Source organism: Miniopterus schreibersii (genome assembly GCF_964146895.1).
Source record: "Miniopterus schreibersii genome assembly, chromosome: 3".
NCBI classification, from domain to species: domain Eukaryota; kingdom Metazoa; phylum Chordata; class Mammalia; order Chiroptera; family Miniopteridae; genus Miniopterus; species Miniopterus schreibersii.
Window position 1 is genome coordinate 35,641,211 of NC_138103.1, and position 27,412 is coordinate 35,668,622.

The following is a 27,412-nucleotide window of genomic DNA, read 5'->3' on the forward strand; positions in this document are numbered from 1 at the left end:
AAAATTAGCTGTTATTCCATACATTGTCCTTCTCAGGATCAAGTTCAGTTTTTTTTTTTAATTATGTTGGTCTAGAGCAGCTGAAATTAATATTTTTAGAAATAGAGAATATAGTTTATGACAAAAATTTTTATCAGATTATTCACTTTCTTAGAGGTGCAAAATTTCCACATAGTTCAGATTCACAAGTGAAATGAGTTAGTGACCACTTATTTATCTGACTCATAAGACTTATCAGGTACAAGATTTTTCTCAAGGAATATGTTTAACTTTGTCACACAATTCATGCCCACTATAAAAAGCATTTATAATAAGAGCTTTACTCTTTTTCTCCTAGTTTGGTACTTTCATTTTTCTCATTATCACTTTATATATGTGCTTTTGCCGTTCCCCCCAAATAATTTTTTCCCCAAAAAATAATTTCCTTATTTTTTTTCTCTCTTTGTAGATTGCTCCAGTATAATACGCCACTCTTGTTGGGGGGAAAGCCATGTCCACTTTTCGTTCCATTAACCACATCAGAACGCACATTAGATAATAAGTTTACTGTATTTTTCTGTTATTAAATATCTGCAAAGCGTTTTAAATTGTCACTTTATCTTTAATATTTTTCAAGTCCCTAGGGAGGCAAAATTGTTAATATTACAGTCATTTACTATGTGTTATGTCCTGTGAAACAGGCATTATGCCAACTATTTTGCATGTGCTGCATTTAATCCTACCACAACTTTAGAGGATTATTATTTTCATTTTTAAGATAAGGAAACCAAGCCTTGGGAAGGTTTTACACCAAGTAAATGGCCTAGGCATTTCTGGCCAAATGGTTACTTTCCACATTTTTTTGTTGCTATATTATGCTCTCTTACTTATGGAGTTTGCAGTAAGATGAATTTGAGTAGGAATCTCATTCTCATTACTTGCTGGTTTCTATAACTTAGGCAAATTACTTCACCTCTCTGAGGCTTGAATTTTCTGTTATATAGTGGTGATACTACCAGTTTGCAGATGTGTATGAGAAATGAGATAATATAATAACTAAAGTTTAAATTAACGTTGGAATGGAAATACAAAAAAATGTTGAGGTATTTGTTTCCTATTTAAATTCATGTATACATACAATTTGCATATGTAAAATAGCATATAGTTTGTATGTGTGAAGCTGTATTTGTATGGTGAAAGCTTGTTGGAGGTAGTTGACCTATTGAATCCACATTATAGCTAATACAGGTTTTGATAATACAAGGTGACTAATTGGGAGAAATCAGTTTCCTCTTGATTTTCCATTTGGTTGATCTATTGGTTGATGTCAGTAGAGTGGTAAAGTCCCTTTCTGTGTCACTGTCAATCTTTCCCTTTATGTTTGTCAATATTTGCTTTATATATTTAGGTGCTCCTCCTTCGGGTGCATAGATGTTTACTAGCGCTATATCCTCTCGTTGGAATGATTGCTTTATAATTATGAAATGCCTTTCTTTGTTTCTTGTTACAGCTCTTGTTTTAAAGTCTGTTTTATCTGATATAAGTATTGCTACCCGAGCTTTTCTTTGTGTTTTCATTTGCATGAAAGAACTTTTTCCATTCCTTTACTGTCACTCTGTGCTTCTTTCGATCTGAAGTGGTTGTCTGGTAGGTAGCATAACTACGGGTCTTGTGGTTTTATCCATTTGGCTACCTTATGTCTCTTGATTGGACCCTTTAGTCCTTTTACATTTAATTATTGATAGGTATGTCAGACATACTTTTTTTCTGATTGTCTTTGTTCTCTTATTCTCTTGCTCTCTTCTCTTGTATGTTGGTGACTTTCTCTAGTGGCATGTTTGGATTCCCTTATCTTTATTTCTCTTATATCGTATAGATTTTTGGTTTGTGGGTACTGTGTGTTTTATATACACCAAGCTATGATTATAGCAGTCTATTTTAACCTTTGTACTAGCTTTATAGTTGGTTGATCTACTGCTTTTAATAAGTGTTTGCCTTTATCAATGAGAATGTTTTCTTTCTTATTCATGTTTTTGGTCTTTTTTCCCTTAGAGAAGTCCCTTTAATATTTCTTATAATACTGGTTTAGTAGTGATGAACTCCTTTAACTTTTTCTTCTTTGGGAAACTCTATCTCTACTTTGATTTTTAGCCTTGCTGGGTAGAGTAATCTTTGTTTTTGTATAGCCTTGCTTTTTATCACTTTGAATATTCTGTGCCAATCTCTTCTTGCCTCAAGGTTTCTGTTGAAAACACAACTGACAGTCTAATGGGAGCTCCCTTGTAGGTAACTAATTGCTTTTCTCTTGCTACATACAAGATTCTCTCTTTGTCTTTAACCATTGGCTTTTTAATTATTATGTTTTGAGGTGGGCCTCTTTGAATTCATCTTGCTTGGGACTCTGCTTCCTGAACTTGTATGTCTATTTTCTCCACTAGGTTAGGGAAGTTTTCAGTCATTATTTCTTCAAATAGGTTTTCAATCCCTTGCTCTCTTTCTTCTCCTCCTTATCCCCTTTGATGGGAGTGTTGGCACGCTTGATGTTGTCACAGAGGTCCCTTAAAATTATCCTCATTTTTTTAATTATTTTTTCCTTTTGCTGTTCTGATTGGGTGTTTTCTGCTATCTTGTCTTCCAGATTGCTGATTCAATCCTCTGTTTCATCTAATCCACTGTTGATTCCCTCTAATGCATTTTTCATTTCTGACTGGTTCTGTTTTGTTTTCTATATCCATTTTTGTGTTTCTGATCTCTTTGTTGAAGTTCTTACTGAGATCACTTAACATCCTTATAAACAGCCTGGATTAAGGTGTTATATTAAATAGCCTGAGTTAAGATTTTTTTAAAGCCTCTCATTTATGAAGAGGATGGTAGAGTAAAGAAAACATGAAATAGGGTATGTGGAAATAAGAAATCTTAATTTAAAACATTTGACCATTTTCTTCTAAAAGAAGTTTCATGTATTCATGGATCAGTTGAATGAAATGTAAACTTTAAGACAGTATAAACCTAAAAAATTATTTTTATCTCTGTGCTTTTCAGAGATAAACTTCTAAAAATCAAACTAGTAATTTGGTAGAGATTTAGACATTTTGAGTGATTTTAAGACTTAAAGTAAAACAAATATTTTTGCAACTGTTTTTGGAGTTTATCAGACATACTGAGCATATTTAGTGGTTTATGAAGTAATACTCTTTTTTTTTTCTATTCTTAAATGTTTAGTTAATTCCATGTACCATGAAACTTCCAGAAAGACAGCCTGAGTTTTTCTTCTACTATTCTTTACTGGGAAATGATGTTACAAATGAACCCTTCAATGATTTGATCAACCCAAACTTTGAGCCAGAGAGAGCATCTGTTCGAATACGAAGCAGTGTAGATATTCTTCGTGTTTACCTGGCTTTTCAGTTCAAACTACAGGTAAGTACTGCAGAAAATCATATTTTCATTAGAGATGATTTTTTTTAAGTATTAGAGAGGTACCTAAACCATCTTATTTAAGTAGTGGAGGTCATTTTTCTACATCTTTTATTTATTTATTTATTTATTTATTTATTTATTTATTTATTTTTATATATCTTTATTGATTTCAGAAAGAGGGCAGCAGAGGGAGAGAGAGATAGAAACACCAATGATGAGAGAGTCATTGGGGATTGAGCCCGCAACCCGGGCATGTGCCCTGGCCAGGAATCGAACCTCGATCTCCTGGATCCTAGGTCGATGCTCAACCGCTGAGCCACGCCCGGCCAGGCTCTGCCACATCTTTTAATTTTTTAGGAATTATCTTGACTTGTAAAGTCAGAGCATAGTAGTTACTTCAGAATTTTAAGACATATACCTTCTTGCTAGTTATTATGAAAAGAGATATGTCAGTTATCAGTCCTTTATAATAAAAAAAAATTATACCTGGAGCCTAAAGCTGTGACCACAGGGAAGGTTTCATGACTGTTAGTGGAGATAGTAGCCATAGGCACACAGGTCCCACTTTAGAGTTAGAATTTATACTCCTGTTACTATTCAAAGCAAAGAGATACAGCTTTCTAAAACCTGCCCTTGAATTGAGTATTTTTGTAAACGAACTTCAAAATGTACTTTAAAAGTGAACCTTACCTAGTGAAAATTTGTTCTGTTTTTAGTACAATTGCTAAATTTTTTTTATCCTCACCCAAGGATATATTTTCCATTGTTTTTTTGTTTGTTTTTTTTTTAAGAGAGAGAGGAGGAGGGAGAGAGATAAAGAGAGGAATATTGATGTGAGAGAGACACATTGATTGCTTGCCTCCTGCAGGTGCCCTACTGGGATCGAGCCTGCAGCAGAGGTATGTGCCCTTGACCAGGAATTGAACCCACAACCCTTTGGTCTGCCGGCTGACGCTCTAACCACTGAGCAAAACCAGCCAGGGCTACAGTTGCTTTAAATCAGCTTGAAATGGGGTGGTCAGCTGAGGGATTAGGTATTCGTTTGTTTATAGTGAAGTGATTAGGCTTGTGTGTTGAGTGAGGGGTGAGAAGAGGAATTAAGGAATTTTAGTAGAACTAAATTTTAGACTTGGTTTTGCTAAATCCAAGGTATTTAGAAAGCTGAAGGCTATATGAAATGATAAAATGCAGGAAAAAGCACATTTAATTTTATTCTATATCTAACATATCAATCCTTCTCTAAAGTACTGACTTATGTATTTGGTTCTCATGGACATTAAAGTCATAAAAATTCCTTCTCTCCAGTGCATTAAAATCGTCACACCTAATAACATTAAGACTAAGTTACAAGTAATTGCTGATATTAAAACTAAAAATATTTTCATGTTGTGATTGCTTACTATTCATGTGATGCTAAGTTTTCCAAGACTTAGCAAATGTACCTGGAATTGCCTTTTTGTTGTTGTTGCAAAAGGGGCTAATGTTGAAGTTTTGATGAGCTATTAGTGATTAGCAGTACATTTCACCCCAGGGATATTCTCTTTTACCTTTTACTTTTAAGCATTTGTTTTATAAATAAATTCTGAAAAAGCAAAAAAAGAGAGAAAGAAACACTCAAGGTATTTTATGGGTGAAAGAAACAAAATTATTTGAGGTTCTTTCATTTCTAAATATGGCTGGATCTACTAACTTATTTTTTAGAACTGTGTTTAAGTTAATGTTGAAATGAAAATAGAAAAAAATGTTGGTATTATATGTGTATATGTACACATATAATTTTCATATGTAAAATAGCAGAGTAAAATATATATATATATTTTAATATATCTTTATTGATTTCAGAGAGAGGAAAGGAGAGGGAGAGAGAGGGAGAAAGTCGTTGATCGGCTATCTCCTGCACGCCCCCAACTAGGGACCGAGCCCACAACCCGGGCATGTGCCCTGACCGGGAATCGAACCCCAATCGACGCTCAACCGCTGAGCCACGCCCGGCTGGGCCAGAGTAAAATATTAAAGTTACCATAATTCACCAAAGAGACAGAAAAAAGGGTATACCATGTGCGTATATAGTACTGAAAGAAAAAAATATGAAAAAGATAGCTTTATTAGTGAGTTCTTGGTAAACGTTGTCCCTAATCAACAGTTTTATCAATCGCACGAGAATCTATTACTTTAGTCACTGCAGGACAGTAAGATAGATGACTTTTTAAGTTTGTGTTTAGAAGAAAGAAGAAAATATAACACCCTGTCTTGATTTCCCTTTCATATTAGATCCATCTCTGCTGTGGAGACCAGTCACTTGGAAGTACAGAAATACCCTTAACGGGATTATTGAAAAAGGGTAGTACAGAAATCAACGAGCGCCCGGTCACAGTTGAGGGTGCTTTTACCCTTGACCCTCCAAACCGAGCCAAACAAAAGCTTGCACCTATTCCTGTGGAGCTGGCCCCAACTGTGGGAGTGTCTGTGGCTCTGCAGAGAGAAGGCATAGATGCACAGGCAAGTAGTGACCCTCCTTCTCTACTGCACCTTCTCTGGTTTCACTCATGATTCTTCACAGAAGTTGAACTTCAGAAGAGTTACCTAGCATTAAGAAGGTGTTTATTACTCTTAGTCAGTAGCCTGCATTGTATGATACCTCCTCTCCGAAAAGACATTTCAGAAAAGCACTATGGCTTCCACTGCTGTGAATAATAAGTGACTGTATCCAGAGAATTTGGGTATAGTCTTCTCATGCAGTGGCCACCATTCCCTTGCCTCAACTCACAGTCAGTGACTATGGCAGAAAAAGAGCCCCAGTAAAAGAGAGCATTTTTAGACCTAGTTTCTGGGAATCTACATTAATGGTATATTTTTGGGTTGACTCACCTAAGCTAAGATCAGGTTCCTGATCGGTTGGGGTTTATAGTCCCCACAATCTCTTTAGGCAGTAGAGATAGGCATTTATTTGAACATATATGGGTTTTGATTGCATATATCCCCAAATCAACTTTAGCATCCTGTTCTTTTAAAGTACTGATCATTATATGGTTTATGAATTAAAGATTGAAAAACTGAAGTGAGAGTTTAAAAAAAATGTATGCATATATTCTTAGAGGGTAGTAGACCTCTAAAGAAAATGATAGATATCTCGTGTGTTTTTTAAAGGAATATAGGCCTTGGTAGGAATAACCATTCCCAGGGACACCTATGTCTGACTTCTTTTATCCAGTATCCTTCTTAATTAGGATGCATTTTGGTACTTAGCTCTGGATATATTTCCTTCCTGTTCATCTTCCTTTTTCTGGTCCTAGATGCTATAAGGAAATTTGCAAATTATGAAGAAAAATAGACTAGGAATATCCAGACTGGGAAAGGAAGCTTATATTTTTTTAAAAAACAACATCAAGTTTTTTGCTTAATTATGAAGGAAAGTTCTTTGCAAATTATATTTTATTTAAAAATTGTTTTTAGTCTTTAATTGAATTAAAGACCCAGAATGAACATGAGCCACAGCATTCAAAGAAGAAAGTTTTAACCCCCATAAAGGAGAAACTTACTGAGCCAAAGTCACCAAGTGTGTCCCCTGTTACGCCTCATAACCAGTCACCTCCAACAAAAGACGATGCAACAGAAAGTGAAGTAGAAAGCTTACAGTATGATAAAGACACACAACCAAACCCAAAGGGTAAGATTTTTTTTTTTTTTTTTTACAGACCTTTTAGTTATAGATTTTGCAGCCATCTAATAAATGGCTTTGAGATTTTTCATGAGATCTAAGTAAAAAATGAGTTTTTAAAAGAACCAATAATGTGTGGCAATGTAAAAAAAAAATCAATTTAAAGTAAATGCAATTTAACTTCACTATAGAACTTGCTAAAAGGTAAGAAAATTTTTCCTTTACTTTTGCAGTAGAAGTAGTAGCCTGTTCAAAAGAAATTAAAGAATATAGGTCTTCCAGATAGAGTTTTAACTAGTAAATTCTCAAATATCTTGAATACATTGGAATTTTAGAGGAATTTTAGAGGAATCTTATAGTGAGCTTTTTTTTTAAAAAAAATATCTTAATTGATTTCAGAGAGAGGAAGGGAGAGGGGAAGAGAGAGAAACATCAAGGATGAGAGTCATTAATTGGCTGCCCCCTGCACGCCCCCAGCAGGGGATCAAGCCTGCAACCCGGGCATGTGCCCTGACCGGGAATGAAAACGCAATCTCCTGGATCCTAGGTCAATGCTCAACTGCTGAGCTATGCCCGTCTGGGCTCTTACAGTAAACTCTTAATAATCATTTTTGATCCTAAAGTTGAGAGAGTCTGAGAATGCATATTTATCTGGCTTTATAAAAATTTTTCATCTATCACCTAAGGATTGGTAAATTAGGATTTAGAAATTGGGGGCGAGTTATAGCTCTGTCCCTGAGCAGCTGTAGGACTTGGGCCACTCCCTAAAGCATCTCTGATCTATAATAGGATTGGACTATTCAGCTCTGTCTTTTCAAGTTTTAGCTTTTTGTTAGACTATTTCATATGTGCATATAATAACCAAAACTGCTTTCAAAAAGTATTGTAATTCTATTTGCACTAAGTTTCAAATACAGCCCTTCAAATCCTAAGTTCTGTTCAGCTGCGTCTAGGAAGTAAGTTAGTGCCTGTCAGGCTGCTGTCATACATAACCGCATCGGTGCTGTATGCTTTTATGTTTACAATGCGTGTTAAGAGTAAGCTCTTTTTCGACATAGTTCTGTAATGGGAATTAAAGCTTGCATCATTTGGGACAAGTTACTTTAAGATGTTTATGCCTCGATTCCTATGTTTATAAAACCAAATAGTCAAATTCCTTGCTTGAATATAAAGGAGATACCTTTAAATTGTTTGGATTACTTAAGAGAGTTAGCAAATGGAATTTTTTAATAAAACATTTTTGTGTTTATTTTAGCCATCAGTTCTGTACCTGCTTCACTAGCCCAGCTGGTTACGGCATCCAATGCTCCAGAGACCGCTTCAGGACAGAAGATTGCCGTCCCAGCCACATCACACCATTTTTGCTTTTCGATAGACCTAAGGAGTGTCCATGACTTGGAAGTGGGTTTTCCAATCAACTGTATATTAAGGTGTGGTTTGATTTGATTTCAAAGTATTATTTTCTGAGGAGAAATGCCTTTCTCTATTAGGGGAAGCTGCAGAGAGAGAAATGCCACCAGAGAAGTTACAACATTTGTTGAATTCGTGTACTAAAAGGGGGTAAGGCTATGACCTAATGACTTCAGACTTACAATAGCTGGCATTGGTGGTATGAGAGTTAACAGTCTTAAGTATGCTAGTATAATCATTGTTAGTATTTATAATAGTTTATTAATGGTTTTATTTAAAATGAAGTGACTCTTGGACTTAAAATGTGTTGTTTCTGGAAATGGTACCACAGGCCAAAATAATAGAAGGGATCTGATTTTCCTGTAAAAATTCTATTATAATGGGAGGTTATATTCCCAAAACCTACGTTTTATAGCTGTGAATCTAAAAATCATACTTAGTGAACTGTAAGTGGAATGTATCTATACTTTTCAGTATAAAAAATTGAAATATATCAGTCAGTTGAATGGCTTTATACAATAGTTTGTTTTTAGTAATATTACATTTTCATAGACTGTTGTGGCTGAGATATAAATTAAATATAATACAATAATGTGTTTTAGTTTGGAATATTTAGTTCCTCCTCAAATTTCTTTGGCACAAGCAGCAGCATTTGTAATAAAGTTGTTGGTTTTTGTGTGATTAAAGTGAGGAAGTCTGTCTCCTTGGATTGCTGTTCCCAGGAATGTCAGCAACTGCACCTTGCTTCCTGCTGCTATTTGAAGCATGCCTGCCTTTCAGATGCATCAATCAACTCATACTTGCATCTAATTTTTCAATTATTTGATTTCTTATGAAGTCATTTCCAAAATCCTCTGAGCTTTGTTGGGAATAAAGGCCAGAATTAAAGGGACCCAGCACAGAATGTGATGATGAACTCATAGAATGGAAGTCTTTCCATTGCAGCTTAAGTTCTGCATTTTACCTCATGTTAGAGGCTGAGAGTCATTGCTAAAATGTTTTTATTTGAAAATTGAAGGCTAGAAAAAGGTTTTCTCTCACAGCCATAGCTTTTCTCAGAGTTTGTATAACATCTCTTAAGATTGTGTTTAGAAATAGAATTATTACTTATCCTTTACCTCAGTTTTTTGTCTTTAATCCCTCTACTTCTTTAACTAAAATCTCTCTCCTGCCGCTACTAGGGAATCTGATCTTAGAATACCTACAGAGGACGGTGGCCAGGAGAACAGAAACAGGGACGATCTAAAATTAGATGCTGTGAAGGGGAGCCTTGTACAGGCCCACTTGGAAAGCACTAATATTAGCTTCTGTGTTTCCTTTTTGCCATAGGAGCCATTTGTTTAACCATGAAGTGCTGACATTATGCCAGAAGTGGGCCTGGTAGTAGGGCTGCATGGGGTACGTTAGGGGTATGAGTTCAGACTAGAGAAGGACAGATTCAGAAATAAGTTAGTATGTGACGGCGGCCAGTAGTTCACTTGGCAAAGAAAAGGGGAAAGAATATTCTAAACCAAGGAAATAGTTGTGATCCACCTAACACTCTGTATAGAGTTCACTCATTAATAAGCACTAAGGTACAACCTGAAACTAATACAATATTGTACATTAATTTAAAATAAAATTCAAAAAAAGGACTATTGGCTCTGTCTTTGGTTCATTTTAAGTTATTAAAAATGCTATTTAACTTTTTCTCTGCTTGATAAATTGTGTTATGTGCTGCATTAGTATGAAATTGTAATTTACAACTATGTAATGGGATTTGTGAGGTAATGCTGGTATTTGAAAAAGTTTGTGTTGGCTTTCTTTTTTTTTTCTTTTCTCTTTTTAATCACAACATCCTGTAGTGGGGTGGTAGGGGTTTGAATTTCTAGAGCATGAATTCTCTGAGGTGCCCTGATTTCAGTGGATGTGTAATTATATTGGAATTGAATGAATGCATAGAATTCTTATAAAAGAAAGCAGTTTCTACTAGTGGTTTAAAATTCTAGTTTTCGTAATGAATAATAAGATATAACATGAAACTTAAGTGAGCATTATAATATCTTTATAGTTGGCTTTAATTACAAAATGAAGTTCAGCAGTAGTCAGGCATTCATCCATTTAATGTGGTGTGGTTTTTATGATGAAAGGAAGAAATCGTGTTGTCACTCTGATTCACCTGTAGTATATCTGAGCTGCTTTCATCCTTGAATCTCTGTTGAAAGTCAGGGTACCATAAATGCACCCTTTTGGAGTTGACTAAGGGCTCTTTAGCTCATAAAAGATGAAGATATTATTGTAGAAAGGAAAATAGGTTTAGAAATTAAATTTGGCAAGCATTTCTTGAGCGTTTACTATGTGGCGGAAAATGCTTATTTGTTCCTGAGAGTGCAAAGATGAAAATAAAGGAATGGAGTGTTCAAGGAACTCTTAAATGGGAACTCAAGTCTTTGTTTAGTGGAGTCTTTTTTGTTCCTAACTATCTTATGTGGAGCATATCTAAATGACTCTCTCTTCCTTATTTGGTATCATTACCTTCAAAATACCAGAATTGTCTTTCTTCCCCAGAGAGTCATTGAAGGATTACCTGTAAAGCAACTTGGGAAGTAGTACTGTGCAAATAATGCATTTGCTCTATAATTTCTGTAACACTGAAAATATTTGTATAATTTCTAAGTTGGTGATAAGAGTAAAACCATAATGTTTTTATCATTTATCCATTTAAAAATTCTACTTGCTCATAATATTCATATTATACTTTTTTAACAGACTATAAATTTTATCTGGAAACTCTAAGATTTTGTTTTTCTGAAATTCTAGGTACTCATATCCATTCTTCGGAAGTGCAGCTCCTATTATGACTAATCCTCCTGTAGAAGTTCGGAAAAACATGGAAGTTTTTCTTCCCCAATCTTACTGTGCATTTGATTTTGCAACTATGCCTCATCAGCTGCAAGATACCTTCTTAAGGTAATGTATGCACTACACTGTGTGTCTGATATTATCTGCTTAAGTCAACTCTTGAAATTTTGTATCTTATATACAAGAGGAATTCCTATAGGTTTAAATTCATAGCAGTTTATGCATTTGAGAATCAAGAAACAAATATACTAATAATGTCTGTGACATTTGTGCTTCCACCAGAGTTTTATGTGGTTATGAGGGCTCTTTTCATACCTTATTTGCCTAAGTTTAGACATGAGGGCTTTGTTAAAACAGCCTATGAGTAATGATGGAGCTTTGAAAAGGAGTCTTGCCTTTTCCTGTATAATATGTAAAGATAAGTATGAACTATTTAGTTTTTATTATTGAGTCAGTGAATGGCTGTAGTGTATTTTCTTTTTCCATTTCTTGATATAAAGGGGAAGTGTTAATTCAGCTATCTGAAATAGATTTGCGAAGAAAATTGAGATCTGTGAAATGTAATTTTACTTGCTCAAAGTATCAGAATTCAAATTGGTATAATATTTTAAAAGGAAGAATAAAGTAATTAAAATTTAACCGTTTGTGGGAATAATAGTGTTTGAAGGGTTTCTTCATTGCATAGAAGAAGATGTAATAGAATTGTGTAGAAGATGTAATAGAATTTTCTATTTGTTACCTATGGGATTGAGCTTTTACATGCCAGGTAACAAATATCTTTGACTACATGAAGGGAATTCAAAGATTTTAGTCCAAACAAGACTTAGTTCAGAGTTGATAGGTACGAACACGTGTCTCTCTCTTCCTCAGGATTCCATTGCTGATTGAACTATGGCACAAGGATAAAATGAGTAAAGATTTACTTCTGGGAATCGCTAGAATCCAGCTTTCTAACATCTTGTCTTCAGAGAAAACTCGCTTTTTAGGCTCTAATGGTGAACAGTGTTGGCGTCAAACTTACAGTGAAAGTGTGCCTGTTACAGCAGCACAAGGGTAATGCGTTTTGCAAAATTGATCTTAGCTTTGCTTTTTGTTTTCATTAACAACCACCTTATCTTTTCATCCATCTTTTCTCTCATCTTTCTTTTTTGACCTGTGGGAACTATATCCTAGTTTGCTCTTTCGCTTTCTGATACCCAATATTCCCTCAGAAAGTGAAGAATCCATGCTGTTGGAATACTATAATATTTACTTGGACTGTTGAATATCTCCCTTCCCTCTGTTTAGCCTGACAATTTTAAATTCAGGATCTTTTTATTTAGTAATTCAAGGTCAAGTTTATAGTGTACTTTTACATTATTTTGCATTAGGAATGACTGTTTTTCTACTTAAAAAATATTTTAACTTCTACCTTATTACTGAAGTCAGAGAATTTTTGCACTTTTAAAGACATTTGTTTTTTTGGCCCTGAAATTCATTGTCACAGTGAAAAGCTGGAGTTCACATATTTCAGACAAAATATTTGTTGCGTAATCTTTTAAAATTTAACAATAGAAATTTAAATTGTTTGACATTATATATGACATGCCTTTATTTTTAAAGCATAGTAAGAAAGTAGAAGGAAATCAGGCTCAGCAAAAAGCTGAGATCTAAAAGTTTTATTGTGATTTCTTCCCTTACGCTTTTCCATCAGTAGCCACTTCCAGAGAGTGAAGGTTTAATAAAACTTTCATTCACTTGGAAGATTAGAGAATCAGATATTCCAGGTAATTGAAAATTCTGTGTGTTTTAACCCCTATTATTGAAAATCTCTCGTAAAAATTAGCATTCTTTTCTGTCATCATAAGTACCAAATAATGAAAAATAATCAGGTCCTTTTTGAAGTTACTATTTGAAGTTATTTTAATGCTGGTTTTTGTGAATATTAACTTTTATTGCCCTGCCCTGTAGACTGAGATGTTTTAGATTTAACTAAGAGAAAATTGCAGATGTGGTAATGCTTCATTATATTTTTTAAATTTCTTCTAAAATCTGTGAGATTAGAAGAAAATGTAAAAGTTGATGAATTAAGAGCTCTAATTGTTTGGAATTCATTATTTTGTTTGACTAAGGGTTTATGGAATATATTTGATTTAGACAAACCCATGGTTTTTCAGTGCCAAGATTTTATTTTCCTCTAACATTTTGTCTTGTTATTTAATGAGAAATGCTACGTGCAGTTCTGTGCTACAGAGAGGTACTCATATGGATAAAAATGACATATGGTTATCCTACTTCTAGAAAGTATCTTGAGGCAATGCTCATATCCACAGAAGACTTATGTACAAGTGTGTTCATCCCAGGAAAAGTAGAAAAACAACTCAGAATAACTCATATGTCTTCAAGAACAGGGGAATTAAGTTTACTATATAAATTCTTTAGTATTTTTTACAGGCATTAAAAATTACATTTTTGAATTAATGACATGAGAAAATACTCTTGATGTAAATAGGAAAAACGGGCAAAACTATGACCTTAGTGTGCATGAGTGCATGTGTATCCACATATATATAAAACAGAGGAAGGAAAGAAACTTAAGTTTTAGCAGTAATAACCTATGGGAGTGAGATTAAAATTTCTCATTTATACTTTTCAAGTTTTCCAAGTAAGCTATAGCTATTGTAGGTCCTTTTATAGTAAACATAGGTGTGTTCTTAATAGGGTGTTTGATCAGATCAAATCAAATCACATGTATGGAAGGTCTTGAAGCCTATAGAAACTGCTGTAGTTTTAGCAGCAAGTGTCACATGCAGGAAATATCTACTCAGTTCTATAGTGTTGGGGACATAGGAAAAAATAAAATAAAAATGTTTCCATAAATTTCAATATATTTCTGATTTCATATGTAGGTCAAATAACAGGATATTAAATCTTTCTTACACAATGACTCTAGAAGATTATGGGCTGTTAAAAACGCGTGAGATTTTTGTCTCTGATTCATCTCAGGTAAATAGTATTGAATGTCATCAAATTACTCTTTGAAATGGATCTAATATGTATGTGTGTCGCTATTTGTTTCAATATGCTTTTTTTATTCATATGTTAGAGTTTAGCTGCTGTACAACAGAAGCCATCTTCTCTCCCTTCTGCACCTTGTCCTTCCGAAATTCAGACAGAGTCGCGTGAAACCTTAGAATACAAAGCAGCACTTGAGCTAGAAATGTGGAAAGAGAGGCAAGAAGACATTTTTGAAAATCAGGTTACTTTTTAAATGTTACTTTAAAACTCTATTTTTGTCTATTTAGTATGCTTTTCCTTCTCTATAGTACGCTTTACTGTGTTCCATGGGTTCCCTATCTAGTCCCTTTGAATATCAAGAATACCTTACTCCTAAAGAAAAACTGAGAATAAAAGAAATGTGACAGATTCGCAGAAGCCACTTAGAACGATGCCCCTCAACTTTGTGATCTTAGGCAAAATTAGGACTGAAGTTTAGAGTTCAGAGGTTAGAACTTGGAGGTTTCTTTTAATTTCAGATTTTCATTTAGTGTACCCTCCTGGAACTTGGAATCATCAGTCTCTAAACAAGAGAGTTAGAAAACAGAACTTACCATGTACTCTCCTGAATTGTACTTATATGGCTACTATTTGCCTCAGGCGTTCTTTAAAAAAATAATAATGAAATAGAACACCTGAAGGAAACATATCAGTGATCACTTAATTTTAACTGAAAACAACTGATTTGTTTACTTGAAATATCTAGGATTTGTCCCTCACTTTATTTTTCTTCCTTTTGTAGCTAAAGCAGAAAGAACTGGCTCACATGCAAGCTCTTGCGGAGGAATGGAAGAAAAGGGATCGCGAGAGAGAGTCACTAGTAAAGAAAAAGGTAGTAACTTGTCTAGAAATTGAAGGGAGAAAGGAAAGAGGGATGTTAATGAGTGTCTTGTATATGTATTTTGAAACTGTGTGTGTTCTGAGTTTGGGGAAAGATAAGGTAACTCTCACTATATTTTAGGTGGCTGAATATACTCTGCTGGAAGGGAAACTTCAAAAAACCCTGATTGACTTAGAGAAGCGAGAGCACCAGCTCGTCATCACAGAGTCGGAGGTACCGTATTCGTCTATAAAATACTTCCTTTCTCAGAATCCACCTGTTAGGTCCATACCATTCATTTCTGTTTTCTTTATACTTATATAAAACATAATCCATAGAAATTGTCTTCTAGACATTATGGAGAAAACTCTTCAACTGGGTAAAAAACGTTTTCTGTTTTAGAAGGTAAGAAATTAGGTACAAAGTGTTTACTGTTTGAAATGGTCAACTGTTATTCAGCCAGCTTGGTTGACTTCTGTGATAGGGAGATATTTGGTTAACTTTCCCATTATGTAAAGGAATGGATAGTTGTACTACCTAGAGATGAGAGAAAATGTAGCACAGGCTTAGAGGTCTGGAATCCTGATTTTGTTTTCAGTAAGAAGGAAGTATCCCGAATTCTTACTCATTAAAGATTAGATCCAAAAACAGATGAGTACTCGGCTTAGTTAGCATTTTTGTTAAGTCTTACTAAGTTTTACCCTAAATACTTTTTTGAATTACTGTAAAAGTTGTTTCAAAATCATTAGAATTTCTTCCACATTATATTTATATGCTCCTTCTCTACCCAAGTTTGTTTCTTAAAGTTTTCTCAGCATATCACCCTAACTTTACCTTTCCATTTTCTTGGATTTGATTTCGATGTTTAAATGAAATAAAATAAAATGTAAATTTGTTCCTAATATTAAGAATCTGTTATCTTCTGTGTGATTGGGCCGCAAATAAAAAGTTTCTAAAAGAAGAAAAGTAACTTGGGTGTGTTTGCTTATATATTAAAATGGGTTTATTCAAATAGGAATCTTAAGTGATTAGGGCATTTTCAGTTGAATTTATACAGGTCATATATGGATTTTCATATATACTTTGTATGTTATAATTAAATGATTGAAAATGTATAATTTCAGAATATTTAAAGATTAACTCTCTAATTACCAAAAAGGGTATGAAAGTAATGTACATATTTGATCGTATTTATGGATAGTAGAATATTGAACAGTATAATGCAGCTCATAACAGGCCAACCTCTTAAAGATGCACTTGTTTTAAGCTTCAAAGAGAAAGAAAGGAACTGAAGTCAGAACGTGAGCAGAACCTGCGAGAGCTTCAGAACTCCATCCGCAGGGCCAAGGACGATTGTGCTCACCAAGTGGAACTGGAGAGGCTGCGGGCAAAGCAGCTGGAAGAGGACCGACGCCGGCTCCAGCAGCAGGTCCAGTGAAGAGCTGTCTTACCTGTGTATTGAGAGCTTTGTGCATCTGGAAGTGATTGGTACAATCACTAAAAAGTTGTAAAGACTCCCGATAATTTGGACAATTAATATTTATTGCACTGAGATTCAAATATAGTTTAAGTTGAATCTTCTTTTCCTAAGTCAAAGCTAAGACTGCATTGGAATAATTTTTCTTCCCTTATAATTATTTGCATGAGATTTTACTATATTTCAGGTAAATCTCAGCTTAAAATTTTTTTTCTGATCTCCTTTTAGCAAACATACATAAACTTAATGTCATTGGACTGAATTCAGTTAAGTACCAAGTGTCATGATAGAATTGTCTCTGCTCCTCTCCATTTTCTCACCTTATAGTCACCTCTCAACCCAGCCCGCTTTGCTTTCCATCCCCATTGCTCCAGCCAACCAGTTGGAGAAGCCACCAAGTTCAGTGGGCATTTTCACTTCCCATCTTACTCAGAGTTATTGACAACATCAATGCTGTTTCCTTGTTTTTATATATTCTCTCCCCTCACTTTCTCTAACACCACTCTCCTTGCTTTCCTCTACTTTTCTGGCCACCCCTCAGGTTCCTTTGCAGGCTTATTTTCCTTTAGCCAGTAGATGTTAGACTTCCTCCAAGTTCAAAACTTACTTTGTACTAAACAGTCTTACTCATGTCCATGGGTACAGAGACAGTCTATCTGTGGGGACTTTCACGTTTATATCCCAGACCTTTCCTCTGCACTCTAGATGGATATATCTAACTGCCTTTTGACATCTCTAGTTGGAAGTCTAAAGGCATTTAAAACCCAACATGATCCTCCCATCTGTGCTTCAGCTTCCTGTAAGTGTTATTTCTGTTCTTCCTGTTGCAGCCAAAGTGGTATTTTTGACATTTGGGAATCATGACACCCTCCTCTAAAACCTTTCAATGTCATCTTACTGCTCAGAATAATTACCTTGATCTACAAGCCTCTGCATAGTTGGAACCAGCCTACCTCTCTCACCTCATCTGCTCTTTCACCTTTGCCCTGTACTCTCCAGCCACACTGGTCTTCCTTCAGGTCCTCAAGCATACTGTGCTTCACCCATTGGATCTTTGCATATGCTACTTATTCTGGGTCAGTGTGAACTACAATCATCCTTTAGTTTTCAGCTGAAGCATCAGTTACCCAGGGAACTCATCCCTGATCCCCGCTCCCAAAGTTTTTGTTATGTATTTTCATGGGATATTATTCTCCCATTTTTCTTCTTTATGACATGTGATAGCATTTTTGTTGTTGTTGTTTTCATTAGTGTGATAATGTGATCAGTTTCAGATTGTTAGCTCCATAAAACTGTTTTGGTTTATAATCTGTATGCCTAGAACCCAACCAGTCTTTATCATATAATTGGGGCTTAAATTTCATTGTAGATTAGATATGTATGATGAATGCCTCTAAAGTCTTCAGTAAGTTCTGGCATGAAGCGTAGTTTCCATAGCAGTTCGGGGTCAGTTAAGGTCACATTATTTAGTGTGTTGTAAATATGAATTGGATTGTTATTATGACAACTCATTTAAAATGTGAAAGATGAAGTTGTGAAAGTAGGCAATTGTGATGGGATTCACTAAATGCTTCTCTCACTTATCAGGAAGATTCAGCCATCTAGAACCAAGGCTTCTAACATGCTAATCACCAGGGGATTTCTTGAAAAATCTCAGGTCTCTACCTTGTTCCAGACTGGTATAATGAGCTTCCATCTGTGTAGGAAGAACTTTTGTGGGAACAACTGGTATTTTAAAAAAATTACCCAGGGAACTCCTGAAACAAAATCTAAAGACCTGGAAAAAAATGGGGGGCGGGGGGCAGCAGAAGTTTCTGAGATGCTCATGTTCTAAGCCCATGACTGTAAACATTTCACATTTTCTTTGTACAAAAACAAACTTTTTAGGCCCTTACCCTGAACCAGGGTACATGTACTAAATGTATAGTTCTAATTAGACAAGTAGAAGGGACTGATAGACATACTGTCAGCAAAAGCTGATAAAGTATCTATATTCAAATTGCTTTACAACCTGATTGTAACCACGATAGTTGTTTATGATAATGTTCCTGAATGGTAGGAAAAAATATAAGTATGAAGGGGTTGGGCAAAATCTCTAAATTACCTTAAGTTGTAATAGCGTTTGAGTTCTGAAATTCATATAGTATCTAATTTTAAGAAAAATATTAAAATTAAACTTTTAGTTTCCATTGCTAGTAATATGCTCTATCTTTAATCCTCAGTCTTTTTTTTCTTAAGTATCAGTATTTTTATAAGGTAACTTTTTCATTTGCTATCTAAAATTTAACAAAAATGGTCTCATGGTACTGGTTTTATAAGAAATTCCATACTCTTAAAAGCAGTTTTTGTGTATTGTCAATCAGTTGATTTACTAAATTTTTAGGATTACTAGAGATCTTAATTTTTCTCATGATACTTTATGTTTCTAAGTTTTCTACTATGAACATGCTTAGAATAAGAAAAAATGACACTGTTGAATTCTATAATATTAAACTATACATCTACTGTTTTAAAATGGCTGTAATACTTTTTTTTATTTTTATTATAGCTTAATGATGCTGAAAATAAGTATAAGATTTTGGAAAAAGAGTTCCATCAGTTCAAGGATCAGCAAAGTAACAAACCAGAAGTCCGTCTACAGTCTGAAATAAACCTTCTCACCTTGGAAAAGGTACCCATGTCAATTTAACTAGTCCTAATGATCAATTTATGAAGTCAGTTATGACACTTGCATGTACACTGTAACATTTCACTGAAGTATTCTGATATCAAATTCTGATACAAGGCACATAACATTGTCAGTAGCTTATACTAATTAGAGCCCTTGGTTGCAAACAATAGAACTGACTAACTCTAGGAATAAAAGAATTCACAAAATTGTCAGAAAGGGCGAAGAAGCAGGTTCAGAATATGGACAGGAACTGGGGTAAGTAAGGCAAGGCCGGCCCTACCACAAAAGTCTACTCAAGATGCTACTGTCAGTGCTGTCGCTGCCATGGCACTGGATCCTGATTCCCCTGGTTCTAGTGTCATAATGTTGAACTCTCTGTTTTGCAGTAGCCATTGTGAATACTCTCTCTGCCTATCACTACCCTTTAGATTCAGAGTCCCTGACAGGAGCATTTATTTAAACCACAGGCCTGTATGTACTGTGTTCTTAGTTTGGAAGAGGGAATATCCACCCTGTTTTGTTTTCTATGGTTGGAAGTCAGTTCCTGCCTCTGACTTATATTGGGATTCCCCACGAACAGAAAGAATGTTTAGTTAGGTTTTAGGCATTAAAAAATGTGTAATGTGCAACAGACAACCTAAGCTTGACAATATGTGCTCTTACATTTTAGTCTGATAATTTTTAGGCATTATTAAAAAGATATACCATATATAGGAAGATAATCTTTAGAAGTTTAAGGATTTCGTTGCCAGCCATTACCTGTTTTTCCCCTCTCAGCTTTGTATCGAAGGCTTCCTTGCCTTTTTGCTTCTGTAGATTCAGCCACTAGGGGGCAGTAACAGAAGATTGGTGATTGGGAGTTGATGCTAGGGTAGTGCTTTCTTCTCTCTGTCTCTCTGCTTCCCTTTTTTTTTTTTTTTATCCTGGTAGTAATTGTATCTTTTTACTGTACCATCTCCCATGAGACATCGCTTCTCTCCACCTTCCTTTGGGCAATCCCCACTGAGGTTCTAGCTCATTGAACAACTCCAGTATCTGGGTTCGTGGTAGTAAGAACTACTTTCTGGTACTTCCTTTTGTAGTCCTTCCTACCCAGAAGAGGTAGGGACTTACTGCTCTTGCTAATCACTAGGTTACCTCACTATATCTTCTTTGGCATTTGTGCTCTTTTAATAAAAGTATAACCAGCTGCCTATATTAAATTACCTTTGTTTGAAAGACCTAGTGATTCCAGGTTTCCTGGCAGAATGCTGATTGATATAATTGGCTTTTCATTATCCAGCAAAGATATGTACTATTTAAGACACCATGCTCAATGCTATCATGAGTGATTCGAAAGGTTCAAGATAGAGTCAAGTAAATAAGTTACAAAAGGAAACAAGGAACTTTCCCAAATAATTATAGTGAAAGGCAAATGATAGGAAGTATAGTGAAAGGCAAATGATAGGAAGTAACTTTCTCTTAATAAATGCTATGAACAAAGGCAAAACAAAGTCACTTGTATTGCAATTGACACATTGTAACAAAGAAGTGAAATTGGATATGAAACCCAAAGGATAGGTGAAATTTTAAATGGGTAAATATGTGGGTGAGATTATCCCAAGAAGAGTTATTGTACTGAGGTTAAAAAATCTATTACATATTTGGAAAATAGCTTCACTAGAACCTAGAGTTTGATCAGTATAGTAGTGGCTTCAAAATAAAAATAAGCCTAAAAGAATGTGGGAAGACCTTAGATGCTAAATTAAAGAATTTGTATTTCATCTGGAGAGAAAAGTCAGAGATTATGTTCAAGTTTATAAGATTGGCTTAATAAATTTAATATAATAGAAATGAAATTTAATGAAGAACTTTTGGAAGAGGTGGAAGTTGTAGAGGATTTTGGTTTTAGACATAATACATTTAAGATGTTAACAGAATAAGTGGAGAAGTTCACTAAATATGGTTAAAAATGAGAAAATATAGTAGGAAAAGAGAAAAGGGTTAGACATACAGACTTGGGAGTCATTTGAATAAAGTAACAGCCTTAGAAGTAGATGAAGTTGTTCAAGGAGGGTTGAGGAAGGACAACTGAAACTAATAAAACTTAGGGGGAAAGTTCAGCTTTCCAGACACAAAGCAAGAGTCATGGAAAAAGGCTAAAAATGTAGAGCAATTGTAAATGCAGTCTAGTGCGGTGCCCAAAAGAAAAGGAGGAATTTAAGATTGAGGAGGTGTAGACACAGACATTGGTATAGGGAAGGCTGGGGGGAAGGTGCGGGGGGAGGGGGTCATTGGGGGGAAGGGACATCTGTAACACCTTCAACAATAAAGATAAATTAATAAAAGAATGAGGAAGTATAAATAACGTCTCTTAAAACATGAACTCTGTGGTATTCACCAGAGATATTTGAAGCACTCAGACAATACCACCAGTTCTCTTGAGCTCTGTCAAGCAGGTGGAATGAGTGGAAAGTCTAGAATGGCTGAGGAAGGGCCATATGTTTGACAGCTAAGACACTGCCTTTTAATAAGCCAAATTGCAGAGGGTTATAGAAAATTTGGCATTGCCCAAGGGCCTGCCAATATTGAGAAAAACTTATTTCAAGGTAGGAAAATCTGAGGATATTTTTAGATTGTGGATAAGGCATTAATAGCAAGGAGAAACTGCAGCTTTAAGAGAGGAAGGGATGGTTGAGCATAGAAGAGTTATTAGTCTTTGAAGAAGAAACACTTAAGAGGCAGAAATGTGAATGTATAGAAAATTTGGAGATAGGAGTAAGTGTGCTAAAGAAAATCTTTTGAGTTGGGGGGTATTAGCTGGTTTCTTCTAATGTTTCTGCACTCGTTAAGTGTTTCTGCAGCTTATCAATTGCCATGCTATCTGCTATCTTGGATTCTTCTTCTTATCCCCACATCTATTTAATTGCAAAGTCTTGCTGATTCTGCTTTTTACATATGTAGACAGTCGGTTCATTTCTTTATTTTTGGTCTTCTCATTTCTCTACCAATGAACTTAAATCCAGCTAGCCATTCCCCACGCTTATTTTGAAAAACCAAGTAGTAAAGTATTTCTGTGTTTATAAATATGAACTCTGTGGTGTTTACCAGAGATATTTGAAGCACTCAGACAATATCAATTCTCATGAGCCCTCTCAAGTAGGTGTCAAAGAATATTTCCATTTTACCTTTGGGAAATTCAGAGAACAAATATCTCAAAATTGGAGAAGCTTTATCTTAATATAGACTAGATAGTATCTCACTATAGAAATAAATTTTAAGTGAGTTTTAAAATTTCTTCTCCAACTACACATATACGCAAAGGGTAAAGATCACTAAAATATAAACAGCACCATGAATTTGAGAGAGAGAGAGAAAAAAATACACTAACTGCCTCTGTATCAGACCCAGTAATTTCATTCAGCATGTTTAAGTGCCTAGTAAAACAAGGCTTCTTGGCTCTTCTGAAAATTCTTTGTAAATATTTTTGGAGCCAGAAGAGGGCAGAATCTTATTTCTTAAGTAGTAACAAAGACATAAAAGCACAAAAAGGAAGACATAAGTGAAAAAATATCTGATTAAGTCTAAAGTTTTCTGATTATGTCTTATTGGGAGCTTTTTTCTTTTGTAATTATCCATTTTCTTCAGTATAACACTAATTTTCACTGAATTGGTCTAAAAATAAATGAACATGAAGTTACACTTTTACCAAATGTAATTCTTCATTCCCTTTATTATGTAAGAAGTGAATAATAGTTTGATTTGCTTTTAGCTAGTAAATGTCTTTTAGATTGTTTAAAAATAATTGAGACTTTTAAAAAATGTGTAAAGCATTGTAATTCAGTAGGATATACATAGGTTGAAGACAGAAGCTAAAATGTATGTATTTAAGAATATTTGATGAGTATCTACTGTGTGTTCATCCCTTAGGGCAAAAGGGAAAATGAGAGAAAAGAGCTTGTAATATAATTGGGGAAATGGCTCAGAGAGCCTTAAATGTCTGTGTATACCAGGGAATGTAATAGAAACACTTTGCAGTTCAGAAAAGAGAAATCATTTGGTGTTCAGAATACAGCAATTTTAAGACAGCTTCAGGTTGAGGTAGTATTTGAGCTGAACCTGAAGTTTTAAGCAAGCAGAGAAGAAAAAGGAAGAATTGACAGGCTCAGGAAGTAATTTGGACAAAGAGAAGGGGTGTGTAGGGAACTCCAACCTGGTGGTTGGAGTAGAGGGTTTCCTGTTGAGGAACACCAAAAAAGTAGGTTGAGCTAGTAGGCTGGAAATTATATTTTGGAGTGCCTTGAAACCTAGCAGAAAGGTTTAGGCTCAGTACTATAGGCAAGAAGTAGCTATTGTCGATTATTTAGTAGAGAATTGATCTACTAGTGGTTTGCAAGGTTTACAGATAGAATAGATTTGAGGCTGAGGAGACAAGAGAAGATAAGAGCCTAAGCTAAGGAAATGGCAGTAGGACTATAAAAGAATAAAGCTGGAAATATTTCAAGGAAGAAATCTATATGACATATCAGTGCACATGCTTCATCAAACCTCAAATCTACTCACCATAAGGGTTCTTAACTCCAGGTCTTTGGTTGTGTGCCTTTTTCTGGAACTTGGGTTCATATATTTCTTTAGAATCATAGAAGCATATGTGTCCTTACAAATTAAAAAAACTTAGTAATCAATGATTTGGTAATAGGAATAAATTAGAAAAGCGAGGTTTGTGTCTCAGATTTGCTAGCTGTAGTTTTGGGTTTTTTTTGTGAAGAATAAAGAAATTATATGTATTGACTATGCATGTGTTTTAAATTAATGTGAATAACTATGCAAAGGTGAATTATTTTGATAATCATGGCAAAACCAATGTAACCTACCCACACAGCTTTTTCTGATGGAGTCAGTCCATTGGGTATAAGCAGTCCCTCTAGATTCATCCATATCCTAACCCTAATCCTTGGGCCTATTAGGATACTAGACTTTGTCTAAGACCCATGGACATGATCACTTTTATAACTGACGGCTACTTTTTAATCTCAGAGCTATAAAAAGATTTTTCCTATTCCTCTGACATATGTCCTATTATTAAATTATCAAGTAATATGTATAAATCTTTGGGGTATAAGTGGAAGAGATCATCTTTGATAATCTCATAGAGTATTATTCAATTTAAGAGGCATGAGTCTAGTTGTGAAATGTCAACACATTTAAGTCCAAGCACTAAGGATTTGTAAAGCAGAAAAGACCTTGCTTGACTCCATGAAGTCGTATATTACTGCAAAGAATATTCTGGTCTTTTGTGAAGGGAATTTGGCAATCTGCTTTTCCTTTCATTTTATTTTCATATGAGTTTTCTAAAGTTAGAATTTTTGGATAGTGTCTTCAGTATTATTTTTCTACAAAACATTAGGAATTGTGTGTATGGGGAAAAGTTGACTTCATATTAAAAAAATTAGACCAGTTTTGAGTAACAGCATTTTACTCTAATTCAGGCACATTATTACATTATCACCTAACTGGTAAAACTGTCTGTTGGCTGCATCAATTTGTTTGGTACTTGGATTGAAACAGAGAGAGTACATTCCAAAACATAGCCAAGTTGGCTTCAGTTCATGCACAACAGATTGCCTGCTGCAAGTATAAATAACCTTATTTTTTTAATTGAATCACTTTCATGTTTTTCTTTATATATTTGAGGAAAATAGAAAATAAATGTTAGATGAGTGTTATTAGGAGCATTATTTGTCTTTCACTTGGGTTTAACATTCTTAAAATATTTTTGACTTTGTACTCTCTCTTAGTGAAATGTTTAATCAGAAAGCAGTTTACTGTCTTCATTCTATCTATGACTTTTGCCAAAATATAGTTATAAAAGAATCTACTAGCTTTCTTTGTTATAAGACAAAATTCCACATAATGAAAGGCCTCCAAAAAGAATAATTTGTCTTCTAAGATTTAGAGTGCCAACTAAATTGGAATGCTGAAAGAACTGTTTTTTGTAAAAAGAGAATTTTTTTACTCTATGATCCTTATGTAATATTCATGTTTTAAATACATTTTTAGTAACTGTCTGGAGGTTAAGACTAATTCAGTTCCTTTTAGTATAGGCTGTTAGGCAGTAAAAATACGACTATATTTTAAACAAGAAAATGTTCATGTGCCATAATATTTATAGTAAATTATATAACAGTTTTAGATGATGTCGTATGTTACACTATGTAAACTCTTTTCTTAAGCCAGACTCTTTGTATATATTATCTTTCAGTGATTGTACACAGTGGTATAGTGTTTCACTTGATATGATTTTAATCACTGTTAGGTTGAACTTGAAAGAAAGTTGGAATCTGCAACTAAATCTAAACTGCATTACAAGCAGCAGTGGGGACGAGCTTTGAAAGAACTTGCCAGACTTAAACAGGTATGTAGTTTATAGCTGATGATGGATTATTCTTTTTATGTCTTTTCCCCTTGATTTTTTACAAGTTTGCGTATTTGTCATTACCTGTTACGTTCAGATAGATGTCAGCATTTGAATCTCCAGTGCTATTTTTGAGATTGGGACTATTTTTTGTGTGTGTTATATATAAGATCCTCCTTTTTTAAATTAAAAGCTGAAACTTGAAATGTTTAGGTTCTTTAATCACCAACTGTCCTCTTTCCCAGAAGAAATTGGATAATTTCTTTTACTTATAAAACTACCATTCTTTTCTTCAGTATTAATTTCTTTCTATTGGGAGTACTTTTGAGGGGAGAAATTTAAGGATAACTTAAAAATTTCATCATGTTCTCAAATTTAAGGACATATTTTAATGTTATTCCTAGGAAGACACAGGTAACTTTTCAATTAAGGAAGGAATCACAGGGAAGTTTTGCATAATTTTATGAGTTTAAAAGTGATAGCTTCCTGAATTTACATTTTCCTTCCTATTACTAGATAACACATGCTGTTAGCTTCATGAGAAATATATCTTAACTTTGGGTGTAATTTCTTCAGATGATTAAGATCAAATAAACTATAAGCAAGATTTTTATTTTGAATCTAATCTACTTGACCTAAAACTTGTAAGGATCAATAATGGTTAGCTTATTATAAGTTTTGCTTTTCTTCTAAACGAAATTTGGTACAGAGGGTCTTTCAGATTTGTATTTTTCTTCATGTGTCTCTATAACCATCAAGTGCTATTAAACATCTTTGTGGTATTGTACTAAATGCTTACCACCTTCATTAAGGAGTATGTACTAGACTCTAGGAGAATAAATAAGGCAAATTATGCTAACATAGCTTTGAGATGAGTTGAGATTATAAGTATAAAATAATATAGTAGTCCTCCCTTAATCATGAGGGATACATTCTCGACCCCTAGTGGATGCCTGAAACCACAGATAGTACTGAGCCCTAAGTACAGGAGTAGGCAAAAGTAGGTTTACAGTTGTTTGTATGGAAAATACAATAATTACAAGAATAAACTTTGTTTTGCGTACTCACACTATAAACCTTAAACCTATTTTTGCCCACCACTGTATACTGTTTTTTCCCTATATCCGTACCTATGATGAAGTTTAATTTATAAATTAGGCACAGTAAGAAATTAACAGCAATAACTAATAATAAAATAGAGCAAGTATAACAATATACTGTAATAAAAGTTATTTGAATGTGGTCTCTCTCTCAAAATATCTTACTGTATTCACCTTGTGATATGAGATGACACAGTGCCTGTGTTATGAGGTGAAGTGAGGTGAATGATGTAGGCATTTGCTACAGCATTAGGATTACTTGAACACAAGACTGGGATGCCACAACAGTTGACTTGATAACTGAGAGGGCTACTAAGTGACTAATGAATGGGTAGTGTATACAGCATTGATATGCTAGACAACGGGATGATTCACGTCCTAAGTGGCACAGCATGAGATTTCATCACACTACTCAGAATGGTGTGCAGTTTAAAACGTATGAATTGCTTTTTTCTGGAATTTTCCATTTAATATTTTCGAACCTTGAGTTTACATAACTGAAACGACTGGAAACAAAACCACAAAGAAGGGAGAGACTGCTGTATTAACAAAAGTAAATATTTTATATATGTTCACAGGGCTGAAGAGAGATGAGTGAATAATATT

General features: G+C 34.6%; 1 protein-coding gene across 7 annotated transcripts in view; it reads left to right on the forward strand.

The window, feature by feature from the left end:
* The window catches only part of CEP120 (centrosomal protein 120), a 55,670-nt gene that overhangs the window by 13,366 nt on the left and 14,892 nt on the right, over positions 1-27,412 (forward strand). For all 7 annotated transcript variants that reach the window (XM_081133724.1, XM_081133725.1, XM_081133721.1 and 4 more), the window contains 13 exons: positions 3,202-3,399; positions 5,671-5,898; positions 6,853-7,066; positions 8,313-8,487; positions 11,267-11,416; positions 12,179-12,361; positions 14,197-14,293; positions 14,394-14,546; positions 15,087-15,176; positions 15,306-15,398; positions 16,432-16,593; positions 19,190-19,312; positions 25,608-25,706. In XM_081133724.1, the coding sequence (XP_080989850.1) occupies positions 3,202-3,399; positions 5,671-5,898; positions 6,853-7,066; positions 8,313-8,487; positions 11,267-11,416; positions 12,179-12,361; positions 14,197-14,293; positions 14,394-14,546; positions 15,087-15,176; positions 15,306-15,398; positions 16,432-16,593; positions 19,190-19,312; positions 25,608-25,706 (1,965 nt within the window). The remainder of the gene's footprint in view (positions 1-3,201; positions 3,400-5,670; positions 5,899-6,852; positions 7,067-8,312; positions 8,488-11,266; positions 11,417-12,178; positions 12,362-14,196; positions 14,294-14,393; positions 14,547-15,086; positions 15,177-15,305; positions 15,399-16,431; positions 16,594-19,189; positions 19,313-25,607; positions 25,707-27,412) is intronic.